Source organism: Chelonia mydas, chromosome 5 (genome assembly GCF_015237465.2).
Source record: "Chelonia mydas isolate rCheMyd1 chromosome 5, rCheMyd1.pri.v2, whole genome shotgun sequence".
Classification (NCBI taxonomy): domain Eukaryota; kingdom Metazoa; phylum Chordata; order Testudines; family Cheloniidae; genus Chelonia; species Chelonia mydas.
Window position 1 is genome coordinate 83,273,411 of NC_051245.2, and position 17,967 is coordinate 83,291,377.

The 17,967-nt window shown below is 41.6% G+C and overlaps 1 protein-coding gene across 3 annotated transcripts in view; it reads left to right on the top strand.

The window, feature by feature from the left end:
• SHC3 (SHC adaptor protein 3) overlaps positions 1–9,461 on the top strand; it is an 85,121-nt gene extending 75,660 nt beyond the window's left edge. For all 3 annotated transcript variants that reach the window (XM_043547411.1, XM_043547410.1, XM_043547409.1), the window contains 3 exons: positions 1,820–2,014; positions 2,758–3,053; positions 7,251–9,461. In XM_043547411.1, coding sequence (XP_043403346.1) covers positions 1,820–2,014; positions 2,758–3,053; positions 7,251–7,379 — 620 coding nt within the window. In that variant the 3' untranslated portion in view covers positions 7,380–9,461. The remainder of the gene's footprint in view (positions 1–1,819; positions 2,015–2,757; positions 3,054–7,250) is intronic.
• The last annotated feature ends 8,506 nt before the right edge of the window (positions 9,462–17,967 follow it).

Sequence of the window (17,967 nt, forward strand, 5' to 3'; positions counted from 1 at the left end):
TGATGAATAGCTGTGACACCCGTGCTTTCTAACCTTTACACTACTTTGCTGTTGTCTCCACTCCTGGACTGCTCACAAACAGCCAGCCTCCACCCTAAACCCCGCTTTGCATCCAGCATTTATAATGGTGTTAGATATATAAAAAAGTGTTTTTAATTTATAAAGGGGGTCGCACTCAGAGGCTAGCTATGTGAAAGGGGTCACCAGTAAAAAAGCTTGAGAACCACTGCTCTAGCATGTAAGTCACTCCCAGCTATGTCTGTGTGCACTTGCAACCTGCTGGTCACACTCAGGCTTTCACTAACCTGATTTACGCTGGAAGGTGACCGCAGCACACCTCCGGTCCCAGACTTTTCCCCAGAACTGTACATCTTCTACTGCTCACTCCTCTCCTGGACAATACAAGCTAATATAAAGTCTGCCATTTTATTAATAGAAATGATATACACGTATCCTGTTATCTCAAATGGAGTTTCCCAAACACTTCAATTCAAACACGCTGGTCTATATAAAACAATAAAACAAGTTTATTAACTACAAAGATATAGGATTTTAAGTGAATTCAAGTAATGAGGCATAAAATGGTTACAAGAGAAATAAAGATAAAATGCCTAACTTAACAAACTATGTTATATTCAAAGCAAAGTTTCTGTCACCACATGCTCTCAGTAGTCTTGCTGGCCAAATTTCTAGACCAGGGCTCCCATCTTCTGTGTAATGGCTGCTTCCTTTGTTCCTTCACAGTCAATCAATGGACAGAGAGTAAGAGAGGAGGAGAAGGGGTGTCATTTTTATAGTCAGCCCCCTCTTAGAAATGTTTCCAGCTGAGATTCAGGAGACAAAAAGTCTAAGGGTATTATATCTCCTGCTGGTTTTCCCACCCGTTGGAACTCCCTTTGTTTTCCGCTTAAATGCAGATTAAGCAGAGCACACATTCTTTTATTTTAGACAGACCTGTTTGCCATTTTCTGTTTGGGCAGGGCTGTGGTTTGGAACATGTGGTGTTAACACTGTACAGTGGAATTTTATAACTTTATGTACAATGTTGTTCAGGACAATTATTGGCCAGTAAATTATGAGTTTTTAAATTATACCTTACAAGGCATATTTTGTACAAAGATTATTACAATAATGGTCAAAGGGTGAATACAGGGGTACAGACCATCACAGTGTCTGTGCATGCACGTATGTGCATGTATGAACTGAGTTGAGCAAATTATTTGTAACAAATAATTGATTTCTAAAATTTTCCTGTTTTGCTTTTTGTGAACGTCATGAGCAAATCATAATATTCTGAAATATATTCATTATTCAGAATTTTTATGCACGTCTTCATGAAATTTTCCCCTCATTTGACTAGTTTGCAGTATTGTTTCAGATATTTGATATTTAAATTTCAAAACTGATGCTGTGTTGGTTGGTTTTCTGATTGCATGACATGGGTAACTAACCAATGCTGTCCCAGTTTTGAATATTCCAATCAAATACAGCCAGTAGTCAGGCTTAAAATTCACTTTCCTCCTGTATTTGTGCTAGTAAACAATAGGCAGAAAGTGAAGACAAAAGGACCATGAACGCAGTCAAATCAAAATCGGTTTTGAATTTGAATGACTATTCGAGAACGATTTTTCCAATGTGCCAAGCTCTAAAAGACAGGCATGTTGTTTGTTGTTTTTCTTTTCATCTCTCTTTCCAGAGACTGTTGAATCTGCACTTTGGTTAGTGACACCTCCTATGTTTGTTCTAAACAATGCTGCTTTATCCTTCCAAATGCGATGTTAAAGAGAGGGAGGGGAAATAAGTCTTTTGAATTTTCCAGGGTCCTTGGACATTTACAGCGTGCCAGAAGGGAAGCCTCAGGTAACCCCAACAGGAGAGGTGCCAGCTTATGTGAACACCCAACATATAAACATGGAAGCTCTACTTGCACTTCAGGCAGATGCTGAAAGTGCATTCAGTGGAACAAAAGAGTGTACCAAAGACAGCAGTCCAAGAAAAGATCTGTTTGATATGAGTGAGTTCCCTTTTAACTCTCACCTCTAATAACAGATCTTACATAATTAGTCTTTTATTTTGGACCAATAGAATTGCCATTTATTCATTCCTAAAACGGGTTGAATTAATGAACATGATCCATATCTTTCTGAGTTTGAAATGATGGGTTCTTATAGTTTTGAAGCTAAACCAAGGTAAAAGGTGTTAACCTGCATCTACCCTAGGAAGAAGGCTGGGCTCTAACCTAGATCACACTGATCTAACCTAGACCTCTTTTCCTAATTTAGGATGTAGACTCATGGTCTTACCATAGTATGTAATTAAACATCAGGGATCTTTGTTAAATTAATACTCTGTTTTGAAAAGAGAGCAGATATCTGTGTAATATAAGTGACTATGCAGATTATGCAGTTCATTTAAAATGAATTCCTCCTAACTAACTGGGCAGACAATAAGAGAGATCTGGTCCTGTCCAGAACATACAAATACCAGCTACCTACAAATATATGACCATTAGCAATTACTCCAAAAATGTCAAAATTGTCTCTGATTTTAATATATTTGTTTACAAACAATGTTCTCTAAGTTCTTAATATATTATATAAACTAGTAATACACCATATTGTGTTTGTTCTTCTTAAGGATAAATGGAAGTGGCTATTACAAGAAAATAAATCAGGGTTAAAAAGACTGGAATTGTATTTTTTTGTAATGCAGTTTACCTGTGACTGATCTTGCACTTGTTTCTGTACCTGTAACCAGAACCTTTTGAAGATGCTCTCAAGAACCAGGCCACTGGGCCTGCGCTGAATAAGGCTACCTCGGTCGAGTGTACTAGTCCTCCGTTACCCAGAGCAGCTAACTGCACTATAATGGATGAACTGCATACAGAGCCTTGGTATCAAGGAGAGATGAGTAGGAAAGAAGCAGAACAGCTGTTAAAGAAATGTGGAGACTTCCTGGTCAGGAAAAGCACCACAAATCCAGGCTCCTATGTGCTGACTGGTATGCACAATAGACAAGCCAAACATCTTCTTTTAGTGGATCCGGAAGGAACTGTAAGTATTGACTCCTGGATGACCGTAAAAAAGTGTCCGACTTCTATATATTTTCTGTAAGCCAGAAAATGAACCCTATTTATAACACTTATTTGTTATTACAGGCATTTGTAAGGTTCCCATCACCTAACCTTAAATCTCAACTCACGACGCTTAGCTGAAGAACTGCTGCAGCATTTCTACATGGATAGGTAGCTCTGACACCACTTCCTCTAGTCTAGTCCTCAGTGCAGTACAGAGGCGGTCAAAGGTATTAAGTTACTTTTGTGGCCCGCAGATCCCTTGGCTGTCTGGGGAGCAGTCTGGTCCCTTGCATTAGTTAGAACAGCCTTTGCACTGCTCTTATTTCCACCCAGCTGCCTGAGGCCCCAGTCAGTTGTTCGGATAAAAGTGATCTCCAGAGCACAGGGGCGTGACTTCCTTCTCTGGGACTAGGTTCTGACTCAGGCTTGGGAGAGAAATGGCATACTCTGTCTCTCTGCTACCTGAGGATTCCCTTAGCTGGTTAAATTGGCTTTCTAGCAGCAGAGCAATATAAAGTAGCCAGAGCTGGGTATGAAAACTGGTCCTTGGTATTTTTGTAGCTGCCCATCACTGAAAAAGTAAGCAGATGACACAAAAATAGGGGGAGTGGAAAATAATGAAGAGGACAGGTCATTGATTCAGAGATCTGGATCACTTGGTAAACTGGATGCAAGGAAATAATATGTTTTAATACAGCTAAACTTAAATATATATCTATATCTATATATATCTAGGAACAAAGAATGAAGGCCATACCTACAAAATGGGGGACTATATTCTGGGAAGCAGTGACTCTGAAAAAGATTTTGGGGTTGTGGTGGATAATCAACTGAACATGAACTCCTAACATAATGATGGGGCAAAAGATCTAATGCTATCATTGGATGCATAAACCAGGGAATCTCAAAAAGGAGTAGAAAGGTTATATTTGGCACTGGTGCAACTGCTGCTGGAATACTGTGTCCAGTTCTGCTGTCCACAATTCAAGAAGGATGTTGGTAAATTAGAGAGGGTTCAGCGAACAGATTCAAGAATGATTAAAGGATTAGAAAACATGCCTTACAGTGATAGACTTAAGGAGCAAAATCTATTTAGCTTAACAAAAAGACGGTTAAGGGGTGACATGGGTGCAGGCTATAACTCTCTTCATGGGGAGCAAATATTTAATAATGAGTTCCTCAGTCCAGCAGAGAAAGATATAACATGATCCAGTGTCTGGAAGTTGAAGCTAGACAAATTCACTGGGAAGTAAGGTGCACATTTTTAACAGGTGAGAGTTATTAACCAATGGAACAATTTACCAAAGGTCATGGTGGATTCTCCATCACTGACAATTTTTAAATCAAGATTGGATGTTTTTCTAAAAAATCTGCTCTAGGAATTATTTTGGGGAAGTTCTCTGTGTTCCACAGGAGGTCAGATAGATTATCACAATGGTCCTTTCTGGCTTTGGAATCTATGCATCTGTGAGTTTGTGAAGGGGCTCCACCTGATATGAGAGGGTGGAAAGCAACATATTTCAGTTCCCTGTTCTGAGTGGCTTACCAGTCTGGCACTTAATACAATACTTTCTATTCCTGTGTAAAATGCTAGTTTAAATAATAAGAATCAGAGCAACAGGTTCCTGACAAAATAGTGTATATGGTATACATACAGAAGGACCAATCCTATTGAGCCTTACTTCTACTGACTTCAACAGAGAAACTTGCATAAGGCCAGCAGGGTTTGATTCACAAAAGCTTTGACTAGAGAAGGCTGCTGTACATGCTGTCATTGTATTTGCCACAGGAGGGCAGTCAAAGAATATTATTAAGATGTTTTCCATTATAACTGGATTACTCCTGAGGTTACATGTGCTTGTGTCAGCCTCGACAAGCCAGCAGAAATGAGTGCTGAATCTCTGAGATATGAACCTCTTTGACTCACTGACTGAAAGTTTACCAGTGTTTTGTGACTCCTGCAGAAGGGCCTTTTGGTTTATCATACAAATAGCTACCTTTTGAGTGGGATGCCATGAGGATTAAGTAGTAGGGTCCTATCATACCTTTAATGCACAAGCCTGCAATATGGCTGGTGCAGAGATGCAGTGTCCTGGTTGGAGTTCTGGTAGTCAGGGAGCATGGGGCCATTGCTACACAGGGGTGCACCATATATTCCCTTCTGTGCATGACCAGGATATTGGCCTCACATCCCTCCACTCCTTCCTCTTAAGGCAGCATGAACCTGCTCCCCTCCCTGCATGAAGATCTCCTTGCATCACCTCTCTCCACTTGAGTCCATTTGTAATACATCTCTGAGTCACAATGGCTATGCTGCTTCCTCCTTGCTCTGGGGCTGGGGGAGTAGTAATTTGCTGGTGGTCTATACGAATACTTAGCAAATTACAGCACTCACTCCCAGTCCCACCCCTGTGCTCAGTGCCAGCCAGCAAGAAGTGATGGAAGATCCAAGGATCCCTTCCCAACATACCTCCTGCAGGTGAGGAGTAGTTGAGATGTCTTATCTGGTATCTGCTACCCATTTGGGTTCAAGATCCATGTAACCTATGCAGGGATGGAAGGAGGTTCCGATTTCTGTAATAGGGTGGCCTGCCTCTTTAAGGGCCAGGAGGGCTTGGGTCAGCCAGCTCTGTTCAGTTAGCCCCACTCTGTTACACTTATGCTGGGTGTGAGGTTTAAAAGGAGGAAAGCCAGTGGCTGCTTGCTGGCTGGGGAGGAGATTCCCTGAGCCAGAGATGGGTCTTTCCAAACTTGACTCCCCAAGTGGGAGGCCCTGGAATTGTTGCTTGACAGAAAGTGAGAGGCAGCTGCAGAGTTGCAGGTGGTAAGAGAGTGGCAGTGAGCAGGAGGTTCCTGCAGCAGAACCTTGACCATGGGGGAGGGCTTGAGCCTGGAAGCCAGAGGCAGAGGGCTGAAGAAAGTTGAGGACCAGGGGAGTAGTAGAGGGGTTTGCCTGCTGACCTCCCAAGCTGGAGAATAGAGCGTGCTGAGAGAGTGCTGGATCCTCTCCTGGGGAAGAAAGGACTGCAGATAGGAAGACTGGAAGGTTCCTTCTGGAAAGAGCAGAGACACACTCTAGCTAGAAGGGGCTGAAGTGGCTACTTCAGGGGTGAAAGTAACTTAAAGGACTTACTGGTACGCCTGAGTAGGGGGCGAGGCCTCAACCAGAAGGGGCGAGGCCTTTAAATCCCCGGGTCCTTTAAATCGAGATTTAAAGGGCCCGGGGCTGCAGCTGTGGTAGCGGCAGCTGGGAGCCCCAGGCCCTTTAAATCACTGCCAGAGCTACCAGCTGCGGAGGCAGCTGGGAGCCCCGGGGCTCCCGACCACTGTTGCTACCCCGGGGCTCCGACGGCGATTTAAAGGACCCGGGGCTCTGGCCGCTGCTACCACAGCAGAGCTCCAGGCCCTTTAAATCGCTGACGGAGCCTCGGGGGGTCCTGGCTGCCAGGGGCTCCAGCAGTGGGGCTCGGGACACCTTACTTTGGGATTAATCTCATTTAAATCAGTGAGACTTCTCATGTGGTAATAGACAACTTGGGGTCTACTCAGAATGCAGCTGGTCAGAAAAATGTTTTTTTTTGGTTGACAAACACAAAAATATTTCATTAGTATTGCCTACATTTTCAGCAGACATGTTTAACTTTTTGATGAAAAACCAAACCCCAAATATTTTTCAGATTTTTGGCAACAACAAATGAAAAAATTTGGGCCAAAAATTGCCTATCTCCAGGAGGTTTGGATTTTGTTTGAAATGTTTTGGTTTCAATTTTTCAACAAAAAATTGAAAATGTTTGCAGAGAGCAGACACTATCTCCAAACTGTTTAATTTGATCAGAAGGTCAATGTTGTAAGTTGTGATGGAAAATCTTCAACAAGGCCTATTCAGTGTGAGTAAATGTGACCAATAAGAGAGCAGACAAAACAGAAGTTTGGAGAGAAGTGAGGGAGCAGGAGACAAAACAACTAATTTGTAGATGACAAAACCTCCATTGACTCTAATGGGAGGCGGATCAGACCCTTAAAAATGTATGTGTGTGTGTGTGTATGCGCGAGTGTGCGTGTAAACAGATATAAAAGGAAAATATTTTGTCTTATTTTCAGTTAACTTTCATTTAATGGTAAAGGAAAGATTGGTCTGTATTCAGCCTTTACTTTTCCATGCTCTTCTTTTAAGGTTCGTACAAAGGATCGTGTATTTGACAGCATAAGCCATCTCATCAACCATCATCTTGAGAACAATTTGCCAATAGTGTCTGCTGGAAGTGAACTCTGCCTCCAGCAGCCAGCTGAGAGGAAACAGTGACCCATGGTGACATGTTCAGCATTTGTAAGCTATAACCACTGCAGTGGACACTGCAAACCTGGAAACATGTACATTAAAAAATACACACATCTATCTATCTATCTATCTATCTATCTATCTATCTATCTATCTATCTATCACCAATATGTTTTCTTGAGCTTTAAAAAGCACCATCCCACACAGTACCATTTGAAATTTCTTACTGCTATATGCAGACATGAAGTCTGATTAAAAACACAGACAGATTTCTTAAAATATAATTTCAATAAAATTATTCTGATTCTTTAATGTGAATATTGACACTGTATATACATACATTATATATAAATACAGTAATATATTTATATTTTTCAAGTCAGTCTGTTGAAGGTATGGAACTAATGTTCTGTGCCATGTGTTTTTAACTGAAAAAGATGCCCATTGTGATTGTTCAGATAAAAATAGAATTCAACAGTCTCATTTCCTTGAGAATACAATATTAGAAGTCTTATTTGTAGTTTTATCTAATAAGCACAATTATGGTTAGAACACAGGCGGATTACATTGGTTAAATACCAGTCGAGGGGATTAAATTCAGCAGCTAGTATTCTAACATAGGAAATTTAGCTTGAAACAATTTTTAAAAGCATTATTCAGTGTCACTGAGTTCAAAAGCATTTTCTCTTTCTGATGTCCAGTTTGAATTCTTATGTGATGCTACTCAAGATATTTGTAACTTGCTTTGACAATGATTTGATGTGATCTCTGTGTACAAGGTGTATGCATTTGATTTTTCTAACCATAATATTATTGAACTAATATTCTGCAGCTTTGATTTATTAAATTCAACACTAAGATTATTTACAAATAGTTCACTTCTTGTGCTAAAGAATTAATTGTTTTTGACTGCCAGTCACCAATGAGATGTCTACATTGACTAAAAGGGTTCAAACTGGTTGCTTTTTTAAATATATTTGGTGCAAGATGCTTCGGTCAAAGACACGGTTGAAAAAAAAAATTTCTCATAGAACAATGACAAAAATGAATACCTAGAATGTTAGTCCATTTAAATGATCTAACTTGGATTCACTTAGTTTTTGTGTGTCTCTCCCTAAGGTACAGCTTCAAGTTAACCTTTAGCAAGTGATTGTTTTTAAAGATGTATTGGTTGTCTCTAATGAGCAGTGTGGAAAAAACTGATATACATTAAGTTGCTTTTTTAGCAGGTATTTCATTAACATTTGGTATTGGGACGTGTACATTGAAAAGTGCATTCTGTCCAACACACACACACTTCATTAATTTGTCTTTCTTTTGGAATGGACTTTGTCTTTCAGTTATACATATCTAACTGAGGGCCAAATTCAGCTCTCTGTTTAATGGATGCAACTCCCATAGACTTCAGTGAAGGTTGCACCGCTGTAACTGAGAGCAAAATTTAAACTTCAGTATTTCTAAGTCAGAAATTCAAACCAAGTTTCAGGATTTGATTAATAAAGGCCCTGATTAAGGAAGGTACTTACACGTATGTCTACCCTCAAGTATATTAGTTCAGTTGAAGTCAATAGGACCTGTCAGGTCCTTAAAGTTAGACATGTGCCTAAGTATTTTGCTGAAATGGGGCCAAGTTGACTTCAGGATTTGCTTTAGAATCCATTCCTAGGATGGCAGTTTTAAAACTCCCAAATAATGTCCTCCTTGAGCCATGGACTACGCAAAGGACATTACTTTGCAAGTTTGTTTAGGATTAATCTCTAATTTCGAAAAGGAATCCCACAGCTGGTTTAGAGCTCACTACCTGAAAAGAGCTATCAGAGGAAGAACTGACTTTCAAAGGTTTTTGAGAATTTAAAATTACATTTTCACCTCTAATCTCCCCATCTCAGCATGTTTCACTTCCCAATGCATTCCCACAACTAGCCCCTATTTCCCTGTCTACCAGAGATGAAAGTAAGCCCGTACGGTCCAGTATGACATACTGGCAAGAGCCAGTATGCCGTGCCGGACTGGACCGGCTTCACCAGGCTGGCGCTTTAAAGGGCCCAGGGCTCCCCGCAGTGGCTGGAGCCCTGGGCCCTTTAGAGCACCGCTTGAACTCTGCTGCTGGAGCCCCGGGGTAGCAGCAGCAGGGCTCCAGTGGTGATTTAAAGGGTCCGGAGCTCTGCTGCGGTAGTGGTGGCCGGAGCCCGGGGCCCTTTAAGTCGCCCCTGAACCCTGGGGCTCCCAGCTGCTTCTGCAGCTGGGAGCTCCGGGGGTGATTTAAAGGCCTGGGGGCTTCCAGCCGCAGCTGGAGCCCTGGGGCCTTTAAATCTTGATTTAAAGGGCCTGGGTATTTAAAGGCCCTGCCTCTTCTGGTTGAGGCCATGCCTCTTCCAGTTGATGCCACGCCCCCCTGCTCAGGAATCCGGAGTACCGGTAAGTCCTTTTAGTTACTTTCACCCATGCTGTCTACCTGAAACTTCCCAGCCTATGTTGATCCCTTCCTGGAACTCTTTCAGCCATTCAAGACTCACCCTAGCTGGCGTCTCACACTAAGTTACTCATCTGGCTTCTCTCTTGGATCCCCACTAATCACTTCCTGACACATCTTTACATGTAGGCCGCAGAGGCTGATTATCACAAGCACTTCCCTGTGCAGCTGTTGTTGCAGCTTCTCCCCATCAGACCACACCCAAATTTTCTTTCCCCACCTCTTCCCTATCTGTGGGAGGAATCAGTTCTTCTTTATGCCTCCTAGTAGGCAGGGAATTATGGCAGCATCCTTTCCTTCTCCTCCTTGCTGTGATGATATAGCTGTTTGCTTCAGTTCCCATCTCCTCTGCACAAAACAGTAGGTTTGGGTGGGAGCAGAGAGCACAGGAAAGGAGTCAGATGCATCAGAACACTCCCCACTGGCATGAATGGAGATCTTCAGCTTAGGTCTGCCCTATTCCATGCAGGAACACGGAATGCTGAAATATGGAGGTACTTAAGTAGCACGCTATCTGGTAGCTGTGACCATGATTTTAGGAAAGAAAAGTCTTGTTTTGCTTTTTCTGTGATTATACTGTGCAAAGTGACTCTGTAAAATTTGCATCTTGTGGTTAGGGCTAAATTAAGGCAATCCAAGCCCCCACGCACACACCCTTCAATGGGTTCCCCCTTTGGGGTAGCAGCAAGTGTCAGAGTGAAGACGTATGGAACAAGCACACCTCTGAGAGTTATTGTTTCAGGCTCTGTATAGACTCAGACAGGCACTGGTTATCTTTGGGTCACAATTCAAGCTTTTCTTAGCGTTCATGAGGGCTATTTTTAAAATCAAATGAAAGCTGAGATTCTGACTTCATTGTGTCACTCTAGGAGCTGGGACATGAGACATGGCCCTAATAGTACCTATGCTTTAATCTGGCACAGCCTGTGGTTCTATTTTTATCATCTTTCAATAATTCCATATCACATTTATGAAGTTTATTAGTAAAACAGTGTTGTCTCTAATTTGTGGCCCTGAAATCTCTACCTGAGATTGAAAGTCAAACTGGATTCTTTCTGGTCTGCGCATCACCGTGTGTAGGAAAGATTCAACAGTGAGAATGGTTGAAACTTTCTCGATGAAAATTCTCCTGTCAGAAAATGTGGTTTTGTCTAAAATTCTGCATAAAAATGTAGATTTAGACAAAGTTTTTTTGAATTTACGATTGGAGGAATCAAAGGGAAAAAAATTCACTTTGAGTTGACGTGTCAGAATGAAATGTTGGTTTGAAACTAAAAATGCCATTTCAAATGTTGATTTGTTTCATTTATATTAAAGTGTGGAAATTCTCTGTTTCAACATTTCCAATTCAAATCTTTTCAAAAATTTTTGTTCCATGACACTTTTTGCTATTTTGACTTTCCGTTTGATGCAGAATGGAAACTTATTGTGAAATGTCAAAATTTCCTGAGGGATTTAGTTAGAATTTAGCTAGCAATTCTGTTTGGCTTATTCTGCTATAACAGAATGTAACTAACTATATAAACTAAAGTTGTTTGTACACAATTTGAAAGGAAAAACATGGACCCCAATCCTGCAAACTTTTAGGGCAGGTCTACAATACCACTTAAGTCAGCGGTTCCCAAACTGCAGGTCGGGACCCCAAAGTAGGTTGCGATTCCCTTTGAATGGGATCGCCAGGGCTGGCTTAGACTTGCTGAAGCCCAAGCCCCACTGCCCAGGGCTGAAGCCAAAGCCCCAGGACTTCAGTCCTGGGCAGCAGGGTTCAGGTTGCAGCCCCCCCCACCAGGGCGGTGGGGCTTATTTGGGCTCAGGCTTTGGTCCTGGGGTCGTGAGTAATTTCTGTTGTCAGAAGGGTGCAATGAAGATTGAGAATCCCTGGCTTAAGTTGATATAATTTACATCGCTCAGGGGTGTGAAAAAGCCCCCTCACCCCCAAGCGATGCAAGTTTTGCACTGTCCACACCAGCACTATGTCAGCGGGAGATGCTCTCCTGCCGACATAGCTTCTTGCCGAGGTGCTGTAATTATGCTGACGGGAGAGCGCTCTACTGTCAGCATAGTGCATCTTCACCAGACACACTACAGCATCAGTGCAGCCGCACTGATGTAGCACTGTAGTGTAGACTTGCCCTTAGTTATCTCAGTAGCACACAGGAGATAATGCATGGAGACTACTTGCATAAACGAAGACTAATCATCTGAGTAAATGTTTGAAGTTCAGACTTCTAGTTTATTTAGCTTTTTTAAAAACAGTCTTTTCCCTCAAAACAACTGAATAGCAATCCATTTTTACATGTTTGTTTATTATTACTACAGCTGGGACACTAAAAGATTTTTACACATTTATTTCACTTTATTTAAAATGCACCGGTGTCTCAACACTTCCTTCTTTAGGTCTTAACGACTTTGCGTGAAACCACAACACTTTGCCCTTGGTACTTTGCATCAGTGTAAGATGATTGCAAAAGTTGTAAGGCTAAGGAGAATCAGGTCCCACCCACTTCCAGCCATCTCACAGGAGACTTTTAGCGTGCTACAAACAGGGAGAAGAGTGGCTTCTGTGGTACTTAAAGCATACATGATTGCAGAGCTAGGCACCTGCTTAGGTGATTTTGAAAATCCCATTAGGTGTCTATCTGCATCCTTAGCTGCCTAAATACCTTTGGAAATTTGGCCCACAGAATAAAGTGACAGGAGATGGTGCATGAATGAAAGCATTTTAAACATATTAAAATAAACTTGTAAAAGAATCTTTTGCGTTGTCCCAGTTGTAGTCTTCATAAACTGGCAATCAATCAGCTGTATGTAACAGACCCTTTTCCTAACTTACCGTTTTTTAGATCAAATGGGTACAGTGAAAACATGAGAGATTTGCAGGAATATTGTAACCATGTAATTGTAATTGCACACGAACACAACCTTTACTTTATGTTCTGAAATTGTAAATAGGCCCTCTGAAAGCTTTAACACATGCTTTGGAAATCAGCCTTCAGATAGGTGGCAAGGAGACACAGAATGATGGGGCGCTTTTACTGAATTCTCAAGAATATGTTTCATGGGCTACATCTTCCACTATAATTAAGCTACTTTGAGCAGCTCTAGTGGCATGAAGAAGCTGGAAACTTGGCAAATCTGCCCAGCTCACAATTTCCCTAGGTGAGGTAGTACTGGGGTAGGGAGAATGACTAGAGAAGAGGGGGGCGGTGGTGCCTGAGCTATGGTGATTCCCAGCTGCTGGAATGGATCCTTGTGTGATCCATCACCTGCTCTTGTTGCTGCTCATTGGATTTGGTCCTGTATGTGAAAATAATAGAATAAGGATATAAATAGATGAATGCAGGGCCCAGTCCTGCTCTCATTAAAATCAGCGAGCAGTTTGCTCATGACTTCTGTGGAGGGAGGCACGATTAAACCCTTCATGATGGGGAGAGTTCAATCCCGTGAAGTGTTTCCAACCCCAAATGTTCAAAAATTATGAGTCAGGCCCAAAAAATCAGGATATGGGCTTAAAATTATGAGATTTTTAAAAAATCAGAATTGTGGGTTCTTTTTATTTTCTTTCTGGTGTCTCAGGCTTTGGGTTTCATGTTTTCAAGCTCCCCCTCCCCTCTAAAAAGGCTACTTTTTAGAATGAAAGATGAGATTAACACCTCATCCCATGATTCAAGGAGCTGGGATTTTACAAAAACAAAAACAAACAAACAAAAGAGAGCCAAATTTGTGAGACACATGGTAAAACCATGAGTATTGCAACACTGGAGTGTCCCCAGTTTCTTCCTAAGGGGTAGTTGAGGATGCTCAGAACTATGTAGGAAGCTACTGGTTCCTTGCAGTAGCAGGCCTATTGTCTAGACGCATTCCAAATTATGTGTGAGGACAGCTAGAATCTGCCCATCAGTTTGGTTTTCATTTATGTTACAATTGTGTGAACCATGTGCAATAGACATTCCTTAGGGCCACGTTACTAACTCTTATGTAAACCAAATGTTTCACATTAATTTTACTGTAGGTGTGCAAGAGTCGTTATTTGGTTGAAATCAATGCAAAATTTTCAGTGAAGTTGCCCTTATTAGTTCTGGCAGCTGAATTTCAGCCTTGTTTCCAAAGTTTGAATCAGACATTTTGGTTGCTGCAGAAATTTCAATCAGGTAGATGGCACAAAGAAAAAAATACCATTAGCTCCTGACTTCAATGGGTGTTCTGCCCAAAAAAGGACTCCTGTGCTCATCTTCAATAATGCAAGCATGGGAGAGCTAGGCTGGCCATATCTGGGTGGAGAGCACAGAAGGAGACCCAGCTTCCACGACATTCTGTCTCCTTGCCTGGGGAAGACCCTCCGCAGAGCTGAGACTTTGTAGGTCAGGTGATGGTGTGTGGCACAGGAGAGGGCGGAGACCGTCAGAATTCCACAGCAAGCTGTCCTGCAGACCACACAGATACCACCAATGGGAGTTAATGCTGTCCCAAGCAGCACCAACTTCTATGGCATCTGTCCTAGGGTTTGTGTTAAGGAGCTGCATGGGAAACAGCCAATGGTGCCATTTTTCCTGGGATGGCTGAGCCAAAGCCCATTGAAATCAATGGAATCAGCCTGTAGGTTTGGAGGCCCATGACTTTTGCCTCTTCTACAGCCCCCAGACCTTTCCCCTCTGAGAAGAGTATTAGAAGGAAACTCCATAAGTGTCCCATCAGGGGGTTGCGTGGCCCTCTCATATAGGTTTTCTATGGGAGATTGCAATTTAGGACTGAACAAGGACTATAAGGTATGAATAGAAAATAAAGCAGTGCACGAAGAAGATGTAGGTATGTACTAGAAATCTGGCAGGTATCACCTGCCAGTTTTATATGTTCTGTGTCTGGGGTTTATTATTTATTCCCCTCATGGAATGGTAGTCTCCTATTTCTTAGCATGATAGTCTCCAGGTTCCCTGCTATGCAGTTAGGAGAGGAGAATTAATAAATATTTATACCCTTGTACAATTATTGCTGGCAGACAAAATGCCAGATGCTAGCTTCAATTTATTCGTAATGGAATTTATACATATTTATATATTTGTAAGTAATAAATGCCCCATTTTAAAGCTGGCACATTTTTGCAGCGTCCAGGCAATTTGCAGCTTTATATCAGGACTTTGCAACTTGTGACTGTTTAATAACATTTAGTTACAAATCCATGTTCCAAACTTTTGTCCAGGGCATCAAGGCAGAGATCCTCAAAGGTATTTAGTTGTCCAACTAGTTACACACTTAAATACCTTTAAGGATCTGGACTCCACTGTCTACTTGATGCAGCTAATAGAACCAAATATGTACAGTAAGTGTAAATATATATAAACAATGCTGTACACTAAGGTGGAATTTTCAGACATGTGCAGCCTTCACCCAACTCTGCTGTCACTAAAGTCAAACTCCCATTGATTTTACTGGGAGCAGAGTTAGGCCAATGCTCAATGCTTTTGAAAATCCCACACCAGGAATACGAAATAAAAGAGCTCACCTCAAACACTTACCAACAATATTGAGTTTTTACTTCACATATTTTTCCAGTTAGAGTTTTGTGAAGGTTACTTACCTGGCTGCTGATCAAAGTAGGGGGAACTGTTCACTAAATCATAAATTTGACTCTCACATTTGTGATACCTCAAAATTAAGAAATACAGTGGCTAAATTTGAAATGTGTTCATGCCTAACATGAAGATCTATTCTACAACTTTCTCCCCCAGTTCCTCCTTTATCTTCAGTGAGGTTATAAAAAAAAACAACACCCAGAAAATATTCATTATAAACCAATGAAAGTACATTATAAACTAACAAAAAATAATGAATATAGTTGGTATGGGAAATAGATTTTTTTCCCGTGTGACTAGATTTGTGTAGTAATGGCTTCTGTTCCAAGTGAAGTTCTCTAGTCCAAACATAACTTAAATCCTGGCACAAGCTGAGTTTTTTTGGAAGATGAATATGTTCCTTTCAGTCATGAATTTTTTTAAAAAAAACTTACTGCAGTAATTTTTTTTTCAAAAGTACATTCAAAATTTATTACTTTTTAGAAACATTTTTGATTGAGAATTGTACAAACTGGTCTCTCTGTAAAGATGAGTGGTGTGTGAAAATAATGTGGTTGTTTATTGTCCCTGGAACTTTTGTGAGTTCAAAATGAAATCTATTATGAAATGTTCTACTATGTCCCAAGATTTTTGCTAGTCCACTGCTAGCGTCCACTTTGCTTTTAGAGCTGAATCGACTCTTAGGAAATCCTTCAGCCACGGAATTTAGTCACTTAGCCCATTTTTGATTTTCCAGCTTGTGCAGGAAGTAATGAACTCACCACTACTTTTATCAGATCTAAGGACTTGTCTACATGGCACAACAAAGCACTCTAGAGAGGAACAGCGAATAGTGGAGTGCTGTAACATGTGGCGCTCTAACTGCCCGATGTAGACTCTTCTGGCATGAACTAAAAGGTAGCTGATTAACTAGGTACCTTTCAGTTTGTGCCAGCACGGCCTATATGGGGTAGTAAGAGCACAGACGATTAGACCACTCTACAAATCACACCCCTCTGGAGAACTTGGCCACGGCATACAGACAAACTCTAAATGTAGGCAGTGGGCCTGATTCTTATCCCCCTTATCCAGGTTTTCCACTTACTAGTTTAACTCATTTTTTACTTCATTGAAGTCATTCCTGATTTAGAGCAGAAACAGTGAGATCAGAATCAGGCCCAGTGTGAACCATGGCCAAATTCTACAGGGCTTACTTCACTGAGGAGGCTGACTGATGTCAATGAACTGCTCATGTCAGCAGAGTAGGTGGAGTTTGACCCCAATTATTTTAGATTACAACATGCTAGGGAAATAAAATGACAGTAGGGCCAAATAATGTGTTATGAGTTGGCCTCAGTTACACTGGAGTAGTTCCATTTGCTCCAACAGAGTTATTGTTGATCTACAAGAATCCATGTGAGAACTGAAGCAAACCCCATTAATAAGATTTTGCCAAATACCATTTTCATAACACAAATAATTGCTGCTATATGTCCTGATTCTGGGCCAGATAATATCCTGGTCTGTGTGCCGAGATTTTCCCCTCTCGTCTGCAAAAGGATGGAGTTGGTGGGTTAGCCAACTCTACAGTAACATCCTATTCCTTCCTTGGACACGATGGACAGCACTCTGAGGGTTGGCATTCATGCAGGAGGAAGGGCACTGACTGGGTGTGCTTGTGGGGTGGGGAGTGGGCAGCCCCATGTTGGATCAGTGGGAGGCTGGGCTGATGCACATCAACCCAGCCTCCCTCTTATCCCACAGATTACTTGAGAAAGGCAGTACCTTGTATTAGCTTCCTTGTAGAATTTCCCTCTTTAAGGGGAGGTCAGAAGTAGCTGTGGCCAGGGATGCTCCTTGCTGCCATAGCCACCAGGGAGTGTGGATGGGGAACTGGAGCTTTACAAACAGTGGAGGCAGTACTACTGTAGATGCTAGGGGAATCCTTAGGTTTGTGGGCAGGCCCCACAGCTCAGCTCATTCTGTGACTGGGCAAACGGTACTGGCAAAACTCAGAGAAAACTCTCCTTGAGTTCTCTTCCAATTTAACCTGCTTCCATGGGGTTTACCACTGGAAAGGACTGTCCAGGCTCCTGAGAGAGGCTGAACCTACATCTCCTGCTGAAGTCAATGGATGAAATTGTGCTCTGATTACATCAGTGTAAATCCCATGTAGTCCATTAAATTAAGTGGCGCTACGCCAGGTTTGCACTGGTGGAATTCAGCTCAAAGAATATGGCTGAGTGAGAGTTGATCAACCCCTCTCAGGGTTTCATAGCTTTGTGGATTTTATGATAGCAGATGGAGTTGCGTGAACATTATTTGTTTTCATTTTTATTATTATGGCAGGTGAAAATAATGAACTTTCAGGCAATGCTTCACTTCTAATTACAATTGGTTACTGGGAAATGTGCCTTTATTATGAAATAGCATAATTCTGCTTGTGTAGCAAACCCTTAGAGCATTTAACTTAATTACTAAGGATCTGAGCTTGTTCCCACTGAAATCAGAGGCCAAACTCCCTTTGACTGCAACAGAGTCAGAGCCTGTCATATTTGGTTGACATTGTATTTGTGTAGATACAGTGCTT